Source organism: Meriones unguiculatus, chromosome 9, assembly GCF_030254825.1.
Source record: "Meriones unguiculatus strain TT.TT164.6M chromosome 9, Bangor_MerUng_6.1, whole genome shotgun sequence".
NCBI classification, from domain to species: Eukaryota; Metazoa; Chordata; class Mammalia; order Rodentia; family Muridae; genus Meriones; species Meriones unguiculatus.
In genome coordinates, this window is record NC_083357.1 from 30,234,602 (window position 1) to 30,255,018 (window position 20,417).

Below are 20,417 nucleotides of genomic sequence, written 5' to 3' on the forward strand. Positions count from 1 at the left end.
AGGAAAGGCAGGGCAGGAAAGAGGGAGGAAAAGGTGGGGCAGAAAAGAGGGAAGAAGAAAGGGACTAAGGGGAAAGTAAAGAAAAACAAGAAGCTATCTTATATTTGGAAGCAGAGTGCACTATCAAGTTAGCTCCATGGTACTGAAAGTAGTTTAAGGTACATTTTAATAGTGCTTTTCTTTGTTTCCCCAATAAAAGGCACTACAACACTCTTTTAAAAAACTGCCTAAGAGTATAGTGACATTTGCACTGGGCAAGTATTAATATAAAATATAGCTTAGGAGTTTAGCATGGAAAGAACTGATGAATGTAATCTTTCATAATCTGTTTATCCCTCAAAGACGAAAACCCATTCTCACGGCATTAGTTCTCTTTCCGAGACTTACTCATTCATTTATGAAGAATTGCATGAACCTTTCTATTAATTTACAATTTTGGAAAATTACCACAGACTCAAGAGAAGACTCCAGACTTCACTCTTACAGGAACTGACCATGTCACATGGCTCAAGAAAAGACTGCAGAGCTCACTGTCACAGGAGATAGCCTTGTCACATGCTGAGCTGAGCTGCTTCAATAGCTAAGACTTTTTAAAAGTACACAAAAATTGACAGCCATCTCTAATCTAAAAGCCTTATCCATTCTGCATTGTCAAAAAATGTTCAGAGTCACAATATATAAATAAAACACAGCGCTAAATTTTAGTAACATAGAGAACTCAAATGTGGACATGTTTTAAGATATTATTATAATGGTTTAAGGCAGAATTCCTGAGGAAAAAGCTTCTCTGGTTCCATTTTGATCTTTTTATTTTGTTTTATTGGTTTGTTTCATTCATGGAATTATCTCAAACCCTTTTCTTAGAATCTTTTTTTTGGGGGGGTAGAGGGTTGGGTTGAGATTAGGTTTCTCTTTGGCTCTCTAGCTGTCCTGGAGCTTTCTTTGTAAACCATGCTAGCCTAAAACAGAGAGATCCACCTATATCTGCCTCTGGAGTGCTGGGATTAATGGAATGCATCAATACTACTCAGCTTTAAATCTATTTTGTCTTCTCTTGCTAGTCAAAATCTAAATTGGATGCTATGGATTTTAATTATTTATTTTAAAATATCAACATAAAATGAAATTAATGTATAATCACACTGCAGAGAGCATGAGCTTGTACAGTCTATGCGTTCTGAAAGAAGACTTCATTTCTTCTTGTGATTACTCTCATGATTGCTTAGTTTTTCTCTTGTCTACAAACTTACATTTATAGGATTTAAGATGTGCTTAGGGAATTGTGACAGCATCCTGTGAGTCACTTGATAGGGTACCACAAAGGTGCCCAGAGAGTAAGAAAATGGGCTCTCTGAACAGCCTGAAATGGCTGACCAGACTGTCCATGCAGCTTCCTGGGACTCTCAGGCTCAGAACAGAGACCATTTCTTGTCATGTTGTCACAATGGATTTCAAGGGTTCATCTATTATCTTATTCCTCAACTACTGTGTCTTAGCCAAACCCTACCCTGAGATGGTTACATTTTGGTGACAAACTGATTACTTATGGTTCTCCCTGAAGAGCGTGGCAGGTATATGGATTTTTCTATTTACATAAAACTATGATTCATTTTAATGAACCCTCTAGAAATTGAGTGCAGTCCCTGGAAAGACTGAGACCCTGGAATTTGTCAGACAGACACAGAGCAGGGAGAGATGGATGGATGGAAAAGATGGGCCAGAATTGCTTCTGGAGTTCCTGTAACTCAGAGCTTCTCCAGCAAGCCTCACCTTCTTCTCCATTAGTCAATACGCAGGATCTCTGTGATGGACTGTCACCAAATTGGAGGTGACATAAGAGCTACCAAATTTCTACATTCATTTATAATTCCTGCCACGCTGGTAGAGCTGGGCAGTGGGCTTTTCCCATGCTACAGATGGAGTTTTCTTAGATTGTCTTCAAGAGGAGATCATCCTAGAACTATGAGTTCAGAGAAAGTGCGTGAACTACCCTTAGCACATAGAAATCCCACTCCACAAGACTTCCTAGAGGTCCACAGAGTTCCTAGGTGGCTGCAAAGTGTTCTCTAGAAAAGGAGCTCGGTGAGCAGAAAAATATGTGTGGTCTACTGCCACACTTAGAATTACATCAGCACAGAAATCTAATGAATGGCCAGATATCAGGGAAAAATCCACCGGTGCATTTGGTTGCATAAAAAAAGAGCTTTCCCCTGATATTCTGCAGTTTCTCAGCTTATGCACCTGATTGTAAGTAGAAAAGGACAAAACTACTCAAACTTTATAAGACCTTTCAAAAATGGCTGGTAATACATTTAATCTTATTTAGAATCATTAAAGGTTTGCATGGTTAGTTAATTTTTGTTGATTTGAAGGCTTATAAATAGTCTATACATTTTTATTCCCAAAGATCCAGGTTTGTGGTGACTTGTCCATTGTAGGGTACTCACTTTATCAGGTAATACTGATTAAAAGCATTTTTTATGGAAAAATAAGCAAAACTACTTATTTGAAAAATAAGCAAGTCTTCTTCCCTAAGTATTTTTAAGGTGCTGAAATACATCAGAAATAAATATTTATTTGTACGTAATCAAAGTTCACAGGACCTAGGGGTCAAAAGGCAATGGTTCTCACATTACTTACAAACTCACTGACAGGTGGTACCGAGCACCAACTGGCCCCCTTGGGAGGAATATTTGTCTCTGAATTCCCAGTTTATGCTGTGTTAGCATTTAGCCCCCAGAAAGACATTCTGCTATGGACTGCTTTTGCTACCCCAAACGCCTCTGACTTTTGAGCAAAAAGCAGATCACACATAGATCTCCAACACCATCTCTCACATCTGCTAACGTGTTAGCAGAGGCTCAACAACAGCAGCTGGATTCTGAGACTGGCTTCTGGTGCCCCCCAAGAGACTCTGACTCTAGAGATGGTCTCCACCATTCCCCACACTCCAGATTCCAGGGTGCTCACATATACCCCTGGGCGGAGACCAAAGCAGAACGGGCCTGGTTCAGTCACCTCTCCTGTGCACAGCCTTTACTACAAGATCTGCTTGTGAGTTTGGACCACACAGCTTGCCTACTATGTTCTTCTGGCTAGGTGACCCAGAGCAAACTCATTCTCCATGATTTGATTTTCCCACTTACTCAATCATGCACAATTACTTCACCTATCTTTCATGACTATTTTGTAAATTAAAAGTAACACAAACACAGACAATATCCTGGTTAGTGTCTGGCCCTGCGTGCAGTACCAACTGGTCGAATGTTAAGAGACACTACTATCACCCCAGTCTCCCCAACACAGTTCCACCACTGGCCCAAGCCACCTCAGACTCTGACTCTAGAGTCAGAAGGCTTTGAAGCCTTTTCTCAAATTCCCAAGAGATGAGGCATTCCACCCTATTTCTTCCAAAAGAAGGAGAGCACAAATCCAGGTGAGAGGAATCCAGAAACCTGTCAGATTGGTTGACATCTGGGGTCCTACCTCAGACATCCAGGTGGTTCAGAAGAAGCTGCATGCTGTCACCAGCCAGGTCTGACTGGGGAGGGTGTGGCCACCTTTGTGCCCCAGAAAAGCATCAGAAGCTTTTTGGAGGGAATCCCCATTCTTTGTCCTAGAGCTGCAGGGCTGTCTGTTTTGAAGCAGAGAGCTAGCTGCCCCAGGTGCTCCTGGGAATGGGAGTGACAACCATAGAATCATCCCTAGAGCCCTGATAGTCCACTTCTTTTCTGGAAGGCTCTGACTAAGAGGCCAAGCAACATGACTCCAATTCTGCTTTCCTTCCCAGGTAGTACAGGATAGGAGAGACAATCACAGGGCAATCCAGGGAAGGTTGTCCTGCTAGAAGCCACAATCTGAGGAGATCATGCAGGGAGAAGCTGGGGGCTGTCCACAGCTCTAAACAAGCACAGACCCCAACTGCTTTCCCACCCACCTAGGTGGGGAATAGAGACATACGGGACTCTTAGCAAAAAGTGGCTCTGAGGTGGGGTAAAGAGGGTTATGCACCTCCTCTTCCAGACATCTTCCAGATGTGTTTCCTACCAGGGAAGAACGGAGAAGGCTAGAGATTAGAAAGAGAACACTTTTCTTCTTCTTCTTCTTCTTTTTTTTTTTTTTTTTTGCAATGGGCGCAGGAGGCCCCTTCCCACGAGTGGTCTTGAAGGCCAGATGGCTGGGGTGCAAAGGAAGACCTCTGCATACACCAAACCATCAGAAACAACCAGAAGGACCTATCTGGAGGTTGCGAAGTGGGTAGACCCGCCTCTGATTCCAGAGACCATGAGGAGAAACTGGGTCTCCCTTCACTGGAGGAGCTGTGCACACCCCCTTCTCCACACACCCTCCAGCTCTAAGGCAAGGAAGGATCTTTCCTAACCCAGCTCAGGGCTCCCCCACTCCCTTCTTTACTCCGCCCAGGTGCAAACCTTGAAGCAGCCAAGGGAAGGTGGCTCCCAGAGCAGCCTCCGCCCTGCCCTCTCCTAAGGAGGGTTGGGACCCCAGTCTATCTGTTGAGAGCTGGTTGGGGACTCCCCTTCGCTTCTCACACATAACCCTAGGGATCAGGCCAAGAGTCCCCTTCCCATTCCAGGACGTGGAGACATCCTTGAAGCCCCAGTGCTGTCAGAGAAGGTGGGCGTATATCTACCGACCCGGTTGCGGAGATGAAAAGGTGTAGAAGCGATCTGGTGCCAGAGGAGAGGGGCTGTGGTCCTCTTGGAGCCAGGGACAGCGTCCACGGTCCATGATCTGAACATTCAGTCACCGCCCAAGATGCCAACGCATTCAGACTGTAGCCGAGAGGTCTGTCTGCTCCTGGGGAGGGAGCTCTTTCTACCCTCGGCAGAAGCAGCTAGCCTTCCTAAATACCCCTAGGCAGGAATTCCAGGGTTGCTTCCCACCTCGGGACCTCCCAGGTACCTAGCCCCTCCCCCTGTATTTACACACCCAGACCAGCGGCCTCCACCCCCACCGGACATCAATCTTTTTTGCAAATCCTTTTCTGTGGCGACAGTGGGCTGCCCCTTTCATCCACATTAGCAGAGCCTTTCCAACTCCCTCACCCTTGGGCAGATCTCATCCTCCACTACCTCCCGCATCCTAAAGAGGGATCTTTTCCTCCCAGAACCACTTACTTCACCCACCCAGATCAGCACTTGCATTTCCCAGGGCACGTAACCATAACCGAAAGACACTCGGAGGTTTTTTATTGTCGAGTTGGGGGTGGCGGGCTCGAGCGGTCTGACACCCACCGCTCCGGATGAAGACCTAGGGTGGCAGCAGCCTTCCCTTAAGTCCCACCTCTCTTAGTTCGCCCCCTGTTCCCCTAACCCAGCTGATACAGGCTTCAGGAGCACTACTAGATCCCAAGCCCTCGCCTCTGGAACCGGAGCTGCAGGGAGCAAAAAGTCGAACTGCAAGAACACAGTGAGAGAAATGGGCATATGCGTTAAGGCAAGGGAAGCTGGGGGAAGGGCGCACGCGAGAACCGAACAGGCACCGCACCAGGTGAGAACCACGCAGGGAGGGTCACAAAAGTTTGCAGACTGCTGCAAGGCACCTGGCTGCACGAGAGCGAAAAGGGTCGACTTCCCTTCTCCAGGCGGGGTCTTTCCAAAGATATGTGTCAACGGGACCCGGAGGTTTATACCAACAAGGCTCAGAACTGCGGTGACCGTTCTTGGCTTCCCAGAGAGATGGCCTAGGCACCCTGACTGGGAGCTGATCCCGCGCTCTGCGTAAAGCAACAGGCGGCTGCACCTTACCTTGCGCCAGTCCTGGGTTGGGATGGCTGCTCCATCCTCGTGGCGCAGGGAGGAGGCGTTTGGTGCGTATGCCTAGGGTTGTGCGCGCTGCCAGAACTGCAGCGGCCGCCACCTCCAGCAAGCTGCAAACTGGGCTACCCACCCTGACCCGGCCCGCCGGCCGGGCTCCGCTCCGGAGCGACCGCCGCGGCGGCGTGGATGCGCTGTGGCCAGGGCGCAGGACGCAGGCGGTGCGTGGCGCGGCTGGCGTCTTTGCGCGCAGCCACCGAGTGAGGGTGCGGCCCCGGGCTGCCGTGTGGGGCACGACTTGGCTTTTGCTGCTGCGGCGGCCGCTGCAGACCCTGTGCGGGGCGCGGAGCCTGGCTGGAGGTGGAGACAAAGATGCGAGAGAGGCAGAAAGACGCTCGCCAACGTGCAGGCGGCTCAGTCACTAGAGGGGACTCGCCTCCAAACCTGGGCTAGGGATGGAGGAGGAGGGGCGAGGCTTCTGGGGACTAGAAGAGCTAGAGCTAGTGAACGTGACAGGCCGAGCTGGCTAACCCCTCTCTGGTACTGTTCTCTGCATTGTAGCTGGAGGTCCTGAATGGGAAGGGGAGGGGCTTCACTCAGCCTTTGCTGAAGAAGGGAAGCTGAGGTAGGAACAGTAGTTTCCTCCACTGCTCTTCCATCTCCTTGTACAGTTCCAGGACAGGTTGCTAAGGGCCCATTTTTTCTTTCATTTCCTGACCAGAGGGAAACTGTTTAGCCAAGGCCCATTACTATCAACAATGGGAAAAGGCAAATATTTAAAATTAACTCAACAAATGATTTATTGGCTACTAAGTACTGTACTAGACTGTTTTGAATGAGGAAGAGTGAGACAGGAGACAGGACTCAATATCCCCAACCCAAGCTTCCATTGTCAGATTTCCCGATGAGTGTACCTTGAATTCGCGATGCCAAACATTTAGACAATGACTTGTACTCCCTAATCCTGGTAATCGCGTTTCCCCAGGAATGCGTGTCTTTCCTAGGGATGCCTTTGAATGTGCAGCAGAAATAATCCCTTAAGAGGAGCGTGTGTGTGTGTGTGTGTGTGTGTGTGTGTGTGTGTGTGTGTGTGTGTGTTAAAGACAGACAGAGACAGAAAAAGAATTACTGGTTCCAATAACATTCTTATTCATATTCTTATTCCATGACTTTAATTATTTATAAGATTAGCACCAGAAACAAATTTAAGATTGAGCAACTTGCCTTTCCAGTCTCTACAAACACCTCAGTCTTTCCAAATCTCTCTCCTGCTCACCTCCACTCCAGGCCAGATCAGTTTTTCTCTTTTTCTCTATGCTATCACAGATTTTCATCTCCCATCTATTGTGGGACTGAAAGGTGATAGTTTATCATTTCACTTACCTGTGAGGCTCTTCCAGGTGCTATACCCAAGGGTGCTTGTGTCTACTGAGTCTGTTGGCTACAATGAATGCTTATCTATTAGATCATCTCCTTCAAAAATAGTGCTTCCTGGTGTCCCTGGAATAGGGGATTCTTGTGGTGGAACCTCTAGCTTATGAAGAAATAGGCCATACACTGATTTTGACAGGATCTTTTGGTGACAGTACACAGTTGTTTTCTTTCCCGTTGTTCTTAGTATATCTGTTCCCAATGTCCATCTCACTTCCCTACTGAATTCCCACAGGCCAGAAAGCCATGCTGGTGAGCTCATGCGCAGAGGAAGAGTTAGGCATGTTGAAGCTAGCACCTAGAGCAAACCCATTTCAGATGGGGATGCACCAGAAAGTCTTTATCATTTAGTGACCTGTCTCAAGCATGTTGAAAGTCTGCAACATTACCCCATTTGCAATGCTGCTTTCTTATTGCAGATGCATTGAAAGGAAGTTGAGCAGGGAAGAAGTATGCCAGGTTTTTTACATACTGCAAAAATGTAAACCACTGATAGCCCAGAGCAGGCACGCCCTGCCAACCAGCCCCATGTTATACAGCACCCTTATATTCTATGATGTGTGTTCCTAATATTTCACAACGTGGTTTCATTAGTCTGGATTTGAATTATTAACAACTTTTAAAACACTTACATTGAAATTTTAGGACCCAGAAATAAATACATATGGATAGCAGGTATGTAATTTAGTGTAATTAATCAGAGAAATTTGGCATTCACATTGGAAGTATAAAATTTGTTTGTGATACTGTGCCAATGATTCTACGTCTCAAAACTCAGGAGATAGCTGAGAACATACCACAAAGTTTATGTGTAGAGACGCTCACTAGTCTGCTGGATGAGCAGTGGAAGGCTGGAAGAGAATACAAGATGGACAGTGAAATATTTCATAGAAAATTGTGGTAAAATATCCCCAGTGAACTGCTATAGGTGGGTACTGTCATGGATAGAGGTGTAACTTCAGTTGAAGAGTCCAGGAAGCACAAGATGACACAGAACAAAGCAGGGTTCAGATTCTGAATCTCATAGAGCTGGCTTACATCCAGGCCTGTTGGCTATGCAATCTTATGTATGAATCTTTAGTTTCTCGGCTGTGTTACTATCTTGCTGCTGTGTTTTAAATAAAATAGTATTTGGAGAGGACTTACCACTTACTAATGTCCATAATGCATAAATCCGGTTAAAGTTCAAAAGAATATCTTTGTGGTTGGGGATTTATCTCAGTGTTGGAGTGATTGCACAGTGAGCACAAGGCCCTGGGTTCAGTCCCCACTTCCAGAAAAAAGAAAAAGAAAAAAGAAAGAAAGAAAGAAAGAAAGAAAGAAAGAAAGAAAGAAGGGGCTTGATTTCTGACTGTGGCTTGGATAAGCTTTCTGGTGGCTTTCTGGTTTGGTTGGTTCATCAAGTTATCAACATGACTTGCTGACGATTGGTGTCACCCATGCTATAAAAAAGATAAATGACAGGCCATGGAGTTTGTCACCTTTGATATAAACTTAGATTTGTTTTGTAGCAACCAGGAATCACATCCAGCTCAGCAAAATATGGTCTTTAATATGAGAAGCTGATTGGCTGTTTCCTCTGCTTGTGCTGACATCCAATTAAAAACTGAAACAGGAGAAAGAGGGCTTCTTGGAAGCTCTACCTATAACTTAATTAGTGAACCAGAGAAGGAACGTAGTACGAGAGGGTCATGAGACTCTGACCTTCATATTCACCTTCAAGGCCCTTCTGCCTCAGTGCTGGGTCATTTGTAAAAGTTGTCTGCACATAAAAGAAATGTTGCAAAGACATACAGGGAAACGGGGTAGGTTTGTTGCAGTTTTCTTGTTTATTTCCTTTAGAAATGGGATACAGAGCTTCACGGTGAGTATGTTACCTATTGAAGAACTTCCTTCAATTCTGCACTGCATTCCCAATTAAAAGGTTTCTAGGAAAGAACAATGTCTTCCTCTGGTTGGGGGAGGCACAGAAATTCTTAAGTTCAGACAGGAGTTTGAAGCCCCGTTCTCTATAGAATTAAAAAAAAAAATAGGCATGGAAAATATTGCTCCCATAAAACCTTCTCTGCATATTTCATCCAAGCACAAAAAAAAAAAAAAACAAACATATATCTTCTCAGCACCACATGGAACGTTCTTCAAAATTGATCATATACTCGGTCACAAAGCAAGCCTCAACAGATACAAGAAGATTGAAATAAGCACTTGTATCTTAGCAGACCACCATGCCTTAAAAGCTTGATTTCAACAACAGAAATAAGAGAAAACCTACAAACTCATGAAAACTGAACAACTCTCTACTCAATGTCCACTGGGTCAGGGCAGAAATAAAGAAAAAGACTTTCTAGAATTCAATGAAAAAAAAAAAACAAAAAAAAAAACAACCTTCTCTGGAAGTATTCCAGGGAAAAGTAAGCCACTGCAAAGCAGCCTGCAGCTGGCATCTGGGCAAGGGGGCCTGTAGAGCAGACTTGCCACTGGGCTCACCCTCCAGCAAAGGAAGGCTGCCCTGTGTTTAGCCTTGAGCTCCGTGAAAGCTGGGTGGGTGCCCTGGTGATGTCCACACATCCATTCCTCCGGGGGTTCCTGCTCTTTTCATTGCTGGTAGTTTGGTTCACATGAAGAGGGAGGCCAAATGCAATCAGATCTTCCCTTAATAGTGAACTCCTGATGGTTCATGAATACCAGTGACACATGCTTATCCAGTTTTTTATATAAAGTCATAAATTTTAATGCATAAAGTATCAACATGCAAACAAGACAACAACCCAATCTTTTGAAGGATATTGACAAGTGAATCGGCTTTTTCCAATTTTGTAAAAATTTGGAGAACTAGTGAGTTAAACATATGAACAGTATTATATATTTTTTGAATTTAATGATAGTTTCATATAGGAAACAATGAATTCTTACTATGGTTTTAAGGGCCCCTAAAATTTAATTTGCCCCTGTGGTCTCATAAATACAGCTTGCTTTCTGTCTGTCAGTTTATGTACCCATGTCTTCCAGGTCAGGCCCATGCACAGAGTATGTGCTTGATGTAAACTTATTAAAAAGATGAGTAATTCAAACCCCTTTACCATCTCAAAACAGCAATGTCACTTCTGAGCTCCTCCACAGGGAAGCTAATTAATTCTCTGAAACTGTAAAATATTTTGAAGTTCCAAAGTACTTTAAAAGCACTCAAGAGCACTAACATGTGCAATAAAGACAGTGTTATTACTTCCCTGACATATAAATGATAAGTAATCACCTTTTAATGTGTTTGTTTTGAATATATTCAATACACTACACAATATAGGCTTATGACGTGTTGGCTCATTTCTCTTAGGGACACCTTGTGTGGACTGAATAAGATGTCGTTTCTTCTAGCTCTATTGTTTGTTCGCTTCTTTGGTGTTGAGGGCTCCCACCTATGTGCATTTCTTACCAGGAAGGTGACCATGACATCAGATTTCCAGTGTTCTGTCTTATTAGGCAGTCTGAGCACGGATGGGTGACAGAAGTGCTCTGGCCATAAACGGTCATGTTGCTACCAACCTGTGCTGTCAGAGATTCTTGTCTGACTGGATTTTCTGAAAATTTCAAAGAACTAACTATGAGAATCTGGTTGTCCTATGGCAGCTGAATCTACCACCTGTGACCCCTACATGCCACATGCATGTTTGCCCACCATCTGTAGGATGAGCCTTAAGCTGTCATAATGGGATAATGTCAGAGGCAGTGGCTCCCTTGATGGCCTTCCACCCTGGCTGCAGCCCCCAGGTTGCTACCTTTTTTTCCTGCATTTCCCTCAGCTTTCTAATTCATCTTCTTTCTTAAATAAACTCATCTTTGTGCTTAAAGTGGTTAAAATTTGGTTTCTGCCACCCATGTTCAAAAGAATCCCCACTAATACAGCCTTGATGAAAATTTTGAGAAACACCTCCCAGAGAAAGTCTGACTAAAGGTTAGAGAAAGTGTCTGCACAGATCTGCACAGATCGTTTGCTGGGGCTTTTCTCTCCTGAAGTCAAAAGCTCAGCAAACAATAGAAATAGAACCTCAGCTTCTAGAGATAAAAACTACTTCAGATGTGAAATCCAGGAGTAGGGCAGGTGCAAGGCTTCCTGAGGGCAGAGACCTGGGTCTTTTGCCACTATTCCCAGACAACTGGAAGAGCATTTTACACATTTGCTGCATTTCCATTTAGTGAGTTAATGTGCTTGTTTATACCTCCCCTTACTCCCATTGGAAAGAATGAAAACTACATTTTGCTAACTCGTTCCATAAACCAGCTACTGCACTGAAGCATCCTCAGAGTCTTGCTCAGCTTCTGACCAGCCCGTAGGGTTTGGGCCGGGCATCTATGGATCCAAGATCACTTGTTCTCATAGATCAAATGGTTTTCTCTGGGGCGCCCATGTTCTTTTTGCTGTCCTCCTGATTTGAACCTAAATGTCTCCAAAATGTTTTGTTTTTCTCTCTCTATTGTACCACAATCTACTTAATGTATTTCACCAAAGGGCAGAAATTTTTTCTGGCTAGTAAGCCCTCATTATCCATAAAACTAACTAGCTTTCCTCTCTTCTGTGTCTTTCTACCCCTCTCAGAACTTACCAAACTGATGGAATCCACGTCCTTATTCCGAAAGCCTACTTCTGAGATAACATGAGCATCTCTCTGGCCACGTGTTTTCAAAGAAGCCAGTGTTTATGAATTCCATTGCTCCCTTTAGTAAATAGCTAGTATACAAGGCATGTCCTCTGTCATATGCTGGACTTCCCTCCTAGGAATGTCTTAGTGGCTGAACAGACAAATCAGCTTACACCATCAATCCCAGACCACGTTTTTGAGTCAGGCTCAAATGCACCAGAACAGATATATTCATCTCTATAAAAATTTGGTCCACATGTCTTATAATGGTGCAAAGGTGGAAATCACACGAATATTGGCCAACTGAGAGAAAGACCAAATATATCTATGCAGTAGAATATTGTTTGGCCATACAAAGGACTGAAGTTAATTTACTATTTCAAATTGTCTTATAGAAAGGACTTTTGAAAAAGTAGATGGTGCTATTTTATTCATGATAGCAAATATTCTCCTGGAATTTAGTTAGAATTTGTATGTGTTCCACAAAAACTCTATATTTATATTCTCCATATACTGTATATATACCGTGTATATGGAGTGTACAGAGACTTGTTGGGGAGAGTTGTAGATGTGAGAGGAGGATAATAGAGAGTGTGGGAGGGGATGTAACCAAAATGTATTATACACAAGTAAGAATTTGTTAAAAAGCAAATTAATTAAAATAAATAATTGTAAATGTCCCAATCATATTAAAATCTTAAACGGGAGAGGACGAATCAAAGGCTAAATCTTTGATTCCCATAGACGCTTAATTCCTCTGGAATTTAATTAGAATCTAGTTGTATGGTGGCCTTTCCATTTTGACTTGTATAAGTTTCTGTACGATCTAATCTTTTTTGTTTCTCCAGTATGCTCTGCCAGTTACCACATTTTTTATATGAATTAAAGCTTCTGAATTTTTAATTATTTATCCATCTATCATCTGTCTATGTATTTATCAACCTATGTATCTATCTATCATCTATCTATGTATCTATCTATCTCTCTATATATCTATATATCTATCATTTATGTCTGTCTCTAAGCTTTTGAAAAGTCTCAAACTACTCCATATATTTGTTTTGTTTTGTTTTGTTGCTTTGTGAGCCACTGGGTTTTACCAGGGCTGCTTGCATGGGCATGTGGGCAGGCCGGATGCTATCTGCTGTAGCATGAGCAGCTCACCGGCGGTTACAGATAACTTTCTCCAACTCTCAGCAGTCCTTGACTGTCGTTGCCTGTCCTGGATGAGGTGGGTCCTGATAAGTCCCTCCAATCCATGGCTGGATGTTCACACAATCATTGTGAGTTTATGAGTGCCATGTCATTTACATAATGCAGTGCCATCCTCTCTTCTATCACTCAGCTCTTACATTTTTCTATCCACTCTTCTGTGACGTTTTCTGAACTTTGTAAGTGTGGTATTTAAGTCTAAGTACTCAGTAGTCACTTGTACTCATCACCTTGACCAGCCACAAGTCTGCATGGTAACTACATTCGCTACAAAGGGAAGCTTCTATGACTGAGGTTGAGGAGAAGACTAGTCTATGGTTATAAACGTAGATATTTAAAAGGTGATTTGTTAACAAATTTATTCAGCAATACAAATGTAGTAGGTTTATCACTAGTGCTTTTGATCTCCCCAGTTAGAGGATTTTGACCAGAACCATATCATGTATGAACTTTCTCCCATAGATCAGGTGTCAGATCCAGTTAGAAATCAGTTGATTACCCCCATAATAGTGTGCCACTATTGCACCAGAAGGCACATCTTATTTAGCAAGTTGTTATCACCACAGGCAGAACCTAAAGCTGGGAAAGGTCATCACTGAGCTTTTCTTTTCCCACTGTCTGCCTAACAACTCTGGCAGAAGCTTTCAACTCAGTTTTGGAATGGCTTCTTTATGTTCTACAACTAATGTGTGTAGTGTCTTCAGCCACAGGAAGTTATCATTTACTTTGGGGGACAGCCAAAAGTAATGATCATGTTTCCAGCTCCAAGAAATGATCCATGACTACGCTAAGAGGTGTGCTGGTTACCTTAATTATATCATTCCATATTGTGTACAGTTCTATCGTTACTGTATCCCAAAATACATACTGTATCTCAAAATACAAGTGTCTACTAAAAATAAAGATATATTTTTAAAAAATGAAGCCCATGGATGAACCCTCAAAGCGTTACTGTCCATGAAAGGAACCTCTTCGCAAAGACTCGATACTATATGACTCCATCATATAAAAGAACTGTATTAGGGAAGCATTCAAAGCCACAAGTAGATTTGTGGTTGCTTGGGGGCTAGGCTTTTGAGTAGGGTTCCTCTTGAAGTGAAGGCTGTGTTTGAAGATCACTAAGACCAACAGCTGTGCTGATCTGTGCACATACTAAATTTCACAAAAACATGTGCACATACATTGCATTTAAGCAAAGCTATTGTGGTTGGTTCCATTCATGTGATGACAAAGTTAACATTAAGACACTTGAAGACTCTGCTATCTTCATATTCTCTCTCTACCTGTCTTTTCTCTCTGCAACTAAATAGAGGCTTAGGAGTATAGGCTGGAAGCTGTCAGTGTCCCGAGCATCTCATTTCTTCTTTAGGTTTCCCTTATCCACCATGTCTCCTTGCTATCTATCCTTCAGAGGTTTGGGCCTACAGAGTCTTTTTGGAGTTTTAACAATGAATTAATATACTTGTTCTTACCATTTAGTAGAATGAGCCAACCAAGTTTGAATTTGAGAGGTTTGCAAGGAAAGCAACAAAGTAATCACAGTGACTTTTTAAAAAAATGCTAAAGAGGTCAGCAGTTATTCATTCTTATAACTTTTGCATCCCATCATAGATGTTTGATCAGGCATTGCAGACATACCACTGTTGCTCTATGCCTGTGTGTGAGCTGTGACTGGCTGAGGCAGGCTCCCCCTCCTCCCTCTGTCATGCTTAGGGAAGCCAGCACAATATTACTGCTACTTGGTCTGGAGTCAGTTCAGTATTTAATTATGGGGTTGATTTCCTTCTTTTGTACTAATGTTTTCTCCACCCACTGGGGGTGTTTGAAGGATCTGGCAAGGAAGCTTTCTGGCCGTTCACATTTCATTTTAAGAAGCCAAGGGCATGAGGGAAAACCCCTCCCTACATTACAGGCTAGGGTTTCAGTCTTTTTCTGTAAGCTTAAGGAACACAGAGAGCCCTAGGGAAGCCATGGAACTTCCCAGGCACTAGTTTTCTCTGTTGGAAAAAAATATGAGAGAATTGTTCCATTGTCTCCAAAACTTCTTTAAAGGAAGGTGTTCCCCAAACAGACCTGATGGTCTACAACCATCTCTTCAGGTTTGCAGCCCAGAAGCTGACAAACACAATGGAGTGTTGATGTGTTGTTGTCTAATGAAGTCTCACCTGCATAGCTAGTATATCAGCCTTTGAGGCAGCTCTGTGCTCTGAGATCAGCTTCTTCCAAGAGAGCTAGCAAGCATAAAGACAAAGGGCTACAACGAGGGACCCCCAAAACATAAACTGTAGTGATGTGCTGTCAGAACACCCACACACAAACCACCTCCAGCCTTTCCTGGGTGCTTTGTTCTACCAAGACAGTCCCTCCAATGTGGGCCTGGTAGTGTGTTCTGTTAAAACAGTCACACAGATATCCCCTCCAGCATGGGCCTGAGTGGTGTGTCATGTCAGGACACTTGTTTAACAAGGGCCTCAGCTGTGTACTGTGTCAGGATCTACACACACACACACACACACACACACACACACACACACACTTGCTCTAGTGTGGGCCTAAGTGGTGGGCTCTGTGAGGATACCCACATGGATACCTCCTTCAGCCCTGCCTGGGTAGTATGTTCTGTCAGGATACTCCCACACAGACATTTGCTCCAGCATGGGCCTGGGTGGTGAATTCTGTCAGGATACCCACACAGATACCCACATCAGTGTAGGCCTTGGTGGTATGCTATGTCAGAAGACTCCTACGCAGACAAACTCTCCAGCATAGGTCTGGATGGTGTGCTATGTCAGGACACCCACACAGGTGCCTCCAGTGTGGGCCTGCTTGTATGCTATGTTAGAAGACTCCAGCACAGATATCCCTACCTGTGTGGGCCTGTGTATTATGCTGCGTCAGGAGACTCCCACACAGACACCCTGTCTAGCAAGGTCTACCCATTCCATAAGATACCCATACAGCTATGGAGAGATCTTCCCAAGGCTGTCCCAGGACTTGGAGGGTGAGGGTTTTACATAAGTGCAATCATATTTTCCATGTTAATCTTTCCTTAAGTAATAGCCCTCATTCTATTTTCAGTGTTGCTAGCAATGTGGCATGGCCTACTGACAGCTGTTCAATAAAATTTGAGGTCATATTTCAAGAGGAAAAATTACAACAGTTATATGTGGCCAATATGCTCCTTTTAAGAGCTACTGCCCTTGCTTCCATACTGTTTAAATGGAGGAATCACCTGCTTCCCTTGGTGAGAAGCAAATGGAGTATGGGAAGCAGGTTATTGAGTAGGTTTGGCCCACACTCTTCATACAAAGAGCCAAGGAAGCTCTTCAACAAAGAAGGACCTTTTCAAGACAAGGGCTCTAGAAGAGCCAGTTTTCTTTCTATATCCTTCCTTTCAATCCACACCCTCAACTAGAACCAAGTTTAACTCCTTCTTGAGCCACATCACACTATTCTTCTCTTCCTCCTACACTGCTGTTGATTGAGCACATTATCATTACTCAATTGAGCATTGTCAACTCATTACCCTAAAAGATTCCCCCCACCCCCGCCTCCTCTCTCGTCTACCACACCCCCATTCTGTGCACAGCAGCTTCAAGTCTGCAAAGTGACTGTGACATGCCTTGATCAAAATTTTTCAATGGTCGGTGATACATTTTTATGAGGATTAAACAGCCAACCAGTTGACTTACAGTTGCACCTGCGTACCCCACTAGCTTCATTCCCTGCCATTCTCCTTTTCTTGCCTGTGGTGCAGCCAAATTCAGATGTTCACAGATGTTCACAGTTGTGCCTTCCAGTATAACGCTTTCTGCGCCTCACACGGGCACCTGCCTCTTACCCTATAGGTGTCCCTACCAACAGCCTCTTGAGTTAGGTTCCTGACACTGGGTTAGATTTCACACCTTTAAAGATGCCATTGTCTATATAACCAGTGTTCCATCTACACACATCCAGTATAGCAATCATGAAATCAGAAGAGTTTTCACGGTGACCTTGAATATAATTGCTTGATACTATGACTATGTGTTGAATTTCCATCTCCCAATAACTAAAGCAGATGCTCCAATAAATGCCTAAAGAGGAGAAAGAAAAGGACATTTTTGAAGTACCTAAAGTGTATCAGTCTGTGCACTGGTAATTTTCACTAAAGCTTTCACATTAGGATTGAAAAGACATGAAAGTGAATAATCTATGAGATGGATCTGTTAGAATAATAAAAGCAATGATAAAATGGGCACATAGGTTAATAACAAGAATTATACATATTGAAAAATCAGTAAGCCAGGATATATTCTGGCTTATGTAGAAACTAATTTAAAGATGATTATTGAGAAAACATCTATCATATGAAATGGACTGACAATGAAAATGTTGCATATGAGTCAGGGGAATCCTGAAATCATGAGCTGGAGAGATATTGACAGGATTTTAAATATGCAAATCATATTCACAAATTATAGAAAAGAATTACTGATTTTCTTAAATATTCAAGGATGTGACTGTCACTTTCAATGGGGATGAATAGAGTGTGAGCTTGGGGAAGCCACACAAAGGTAATTATAATGAGTTGGAAGAGTACATGGCAAGGCTAAGATCTCATCGGGAAGGTTGTGGGAGAATTTTACTATGGATTTTGGAAAAGTTGTATCACCTTCATGTTTGCAGGCTAGACATCTCTGGCTGTGAACTTGGGATGTATGAAAGGGACAGAGATGATGAGACCATGCAGAACTCACCTGTGATGGACACTTTTTAAAAAATATTTATTTTTATTCTTAGTGTGTGGGTATGTGTGTACATCATTGGGGTGGGGGGCATGTGTGTGTGACCTAAGTCATGTATCAGGGCCAGAGGACAATCTTGTGGAGTCAAATATCTTCTTCTATTCGCATACAGGTTCGAGGGATCAAACTCAGGCTGCCTAGCTTGTGTGACAAGTGGCTTTATCCACTGAGATTGTCGTTAATCTTGATTTCCAACATGACTGGCTCTAGAACCTCCTAGATTTGTAATTAGGTGAACTGAGGTGAAAAAGGTACCATCCCACAGACTCAGGTCCTGGACTAAATAAGAAAGAAGTGAGTTGAACACAAGCATTCATCTCTCTCTAACATTGTTAAGTCCTAAATCACCACACAGAGACCACCACTTAAACATGCAATTGGCAAGAGTGTGTTATTTGGAGAACACCTGCATGCAGGGGTCAAACCATTTTACGAAATGACAACCCTAGACGAAGGATCTCAGGCCTTTTTAGAGCAAACTAGGAGGATTCTAGCAAGGATGAGGTAATATAGAACTTCATTGGTGAGTGCCAGGGCAGTTACAAGGGTTGATTCCTAAATGGCTTGTTTCCAGGGGGTTGGTGGGTTGCATTTCTGTGCCATGAATGTTTAACTAAAGGATGAGATAAGGCTGCCCAGCACAGATGCCCCATCCTAGGATAAGACTTTTTTTTTTCCATTCTTGTGATTATTTCCAGGCTAGTCCTTGGTCTTGTTCCTGAAATTGGTGACCTATGGCCTAATTCCTGGGACTGATGACTTTTTTTTTAAAGTCAAGGCTGGTTCTAAAATGGAGAGAAAATGGAGTTTATGTTGTCCTCTTACTTCTTGACCCTGGACACAATGTGGTAAGCTGCCTCCAGGTCCTGCCTCTATGCTTTTCCCCACTTAGGTAAACTGAACCCTTTTTAACTCATGTCGCCTTTCTTAGGTATTTTGTCTGAGCATCAAGAAAAGTAACCAATACACTGATTGTCACAGTATTGTAGGTGAAAAGTTGGTGTTTCAGCAGTAGTCAGGAGAAGAGGATTGGGGAGGCGTGGACAAATGCAGAGAGATAATTTTGAGGTAAGAAAGGGGTCTGACCTGATCCACATGTCCATGCATTGAGTTTGAGGGTCATTTCTCAGCCTTTAAGATTCCCATGTCCCTACAGTCCCCTCATGGCAGACATAGTTGGTTGCAGACCATTACATTCCCCAACATCTTTTGCGCATAGCCTGTATCTCATGCATGCTTCAAGTCCACTTTCCACCCTGCCCTTGCACTGGAAGACATCCACAAGTCATCCACAGACATCCACAAGAATGTTTATAGACAAAGCTTTCTCCCTGTAAAAGAATCATAGAGGAGCAATACACTTTGTGGTCATCATTGTGCCAAGACTATCTCTGGTACTTGGAGTGAGAGCAGCCATCTGGAGACCAGAAAGTGAAATCCAGAAAACAAATGCCAGTAAGTCAAGGACAGAACACTAAAAGAAAAGAAATAGCCAAAGTCCTTGTGGTGTTGTTTAAGCTATTCAAACAATGTAATAATGACACATCCAAGTTTTGGATATGTAGAATAGTACAAAGACATATTTTTAAAATTCTTGCTACTCCAAATGTGGTCAGTGGACCAACTGAGTCAATGCCTAGAAGCTCTTAAAACTAAAATCTTGAGTATTATTCTAAATAAATAAGGATAGACATTTTAACCAGATCCCCAGTACTAGTTGAAGCCATTTATAATTGAGAGTCCCATTGCTGACAAACAGAGGCACTCTCTTCTTACAATGCACTGCTCGGTTTTTAAGTAGAATTAATTGTACTTTATTTTGTTATGTGCAGTATCGGGCTACAAAACACACCTAATGTTATCACTTATGGCACAGTAAACACATGCAGCATGGAAACACCATGGCATTGGTCGTCACAACTGCATGAAATTCTGACGGGAGGGCACCATCACCAGTCTGCTTCTGCATTCCCTTTTACCCATCATTAAGCTTCACAAAACTTAAATTACTTAAAAGGTAAACATTGAAGTGTTTGTTGACTAAAACAGTAAACATGAAAACTTTTGTTATTACTTTAACCAATGAAAAATTTAGAACTTCTGGTAACTAGGCACAAAGGATTCTAATATATGCTATGCCTTGCCTGCCTTAGGCTACAAATGTATTCTATTTTCTTATGAAACTGTGTTAACAGGGAGAGGTCTTCCTGCCTCAATGTGCTTGATGAATTTTGGGTCTTCTTTACAGTGTCCATGTCACTGCTCTCTTCCTAAGGCGCAATTGCTTTTTTGACACTGGACTAAAATGAAAGTCATTTCAAGGTTATTTCTGTCAAAGCCACCAGATCCAGTCCCCGAGTGACTGCTCTGTATATTTAAGTGCTTAATTGAAAGCAATCAATGCCACAAATCAATTAAGGATTTAGCATCAAACACTGTTTGCTGAATAAGACCAGAGAGGAAATCCCTGGTCTCATAGAACTCAGGAAAACCCCAAAGTGGAAGGCTTGTTTTAGCTGACTATGCCTTCCTTAAAAGACTCTGGCAGTGGCCAAACCTACAGAAGCTAGAATGCA

At 43.1% G+C, this 20,417-nt stretch overlaps 2 protein-coding genes across 6 annotated transcripts in view; one reads left to right on the forward strand and one right to left on the reverse strand.

Annotated features, from left to right (window-relative positions):
• The window catches only part of Lrrc3b (leucine rich repeat containing 3B), an 87,558-nt gene extending 81,266 nt beyond the window's left edge, over positions 1 to 6,292 (reverse strand). Inside the window, exons 1-2 of one of the 5 annotated variants that reach the window (XM_060390994.1) lie at positions 4,656 to 4,819; positions 4,012 to 4,043 (exon numbers count right to left, since the gene is read on the reverse strand). The gene's annotated coding sequence lies outside the window, so the exon portion shown is untranslated. Of the gene's footprint in view, positions 1 to 3,486; positions 3,920 to 3,960; positions 4,044 to 4,655; positions 4,820 to 5,768 lie in introns of those variants that run through there. The other 4 variants (XM_060390991.1, XM_021657066.2, XM_060390992.1 and 1 more) reach the window with 4 other exon arrangements.
• Positions 1 to 20,417, forward strand: part of LOC132656207 (uncharacterized) — a 60,585-nt gene that overhangs the window by 17,774 nt on the left and 22,394 nt on the right. The window contains exons 4-5 of the mRNA XM_060390621.1: positions 4,765 to 4,919; positions 5,339 to 5,511. Of these exons, the coding sequence (XP_060246604.1) occupies positions 4,765 to 4,919; positions 5,339 to 5,511 (328 nt within the window). The remainder of the gene's footprint in view (positions 1 to 4,764; positions 4,920 to 5,338; positions 5,512 to 20,417) is intronic.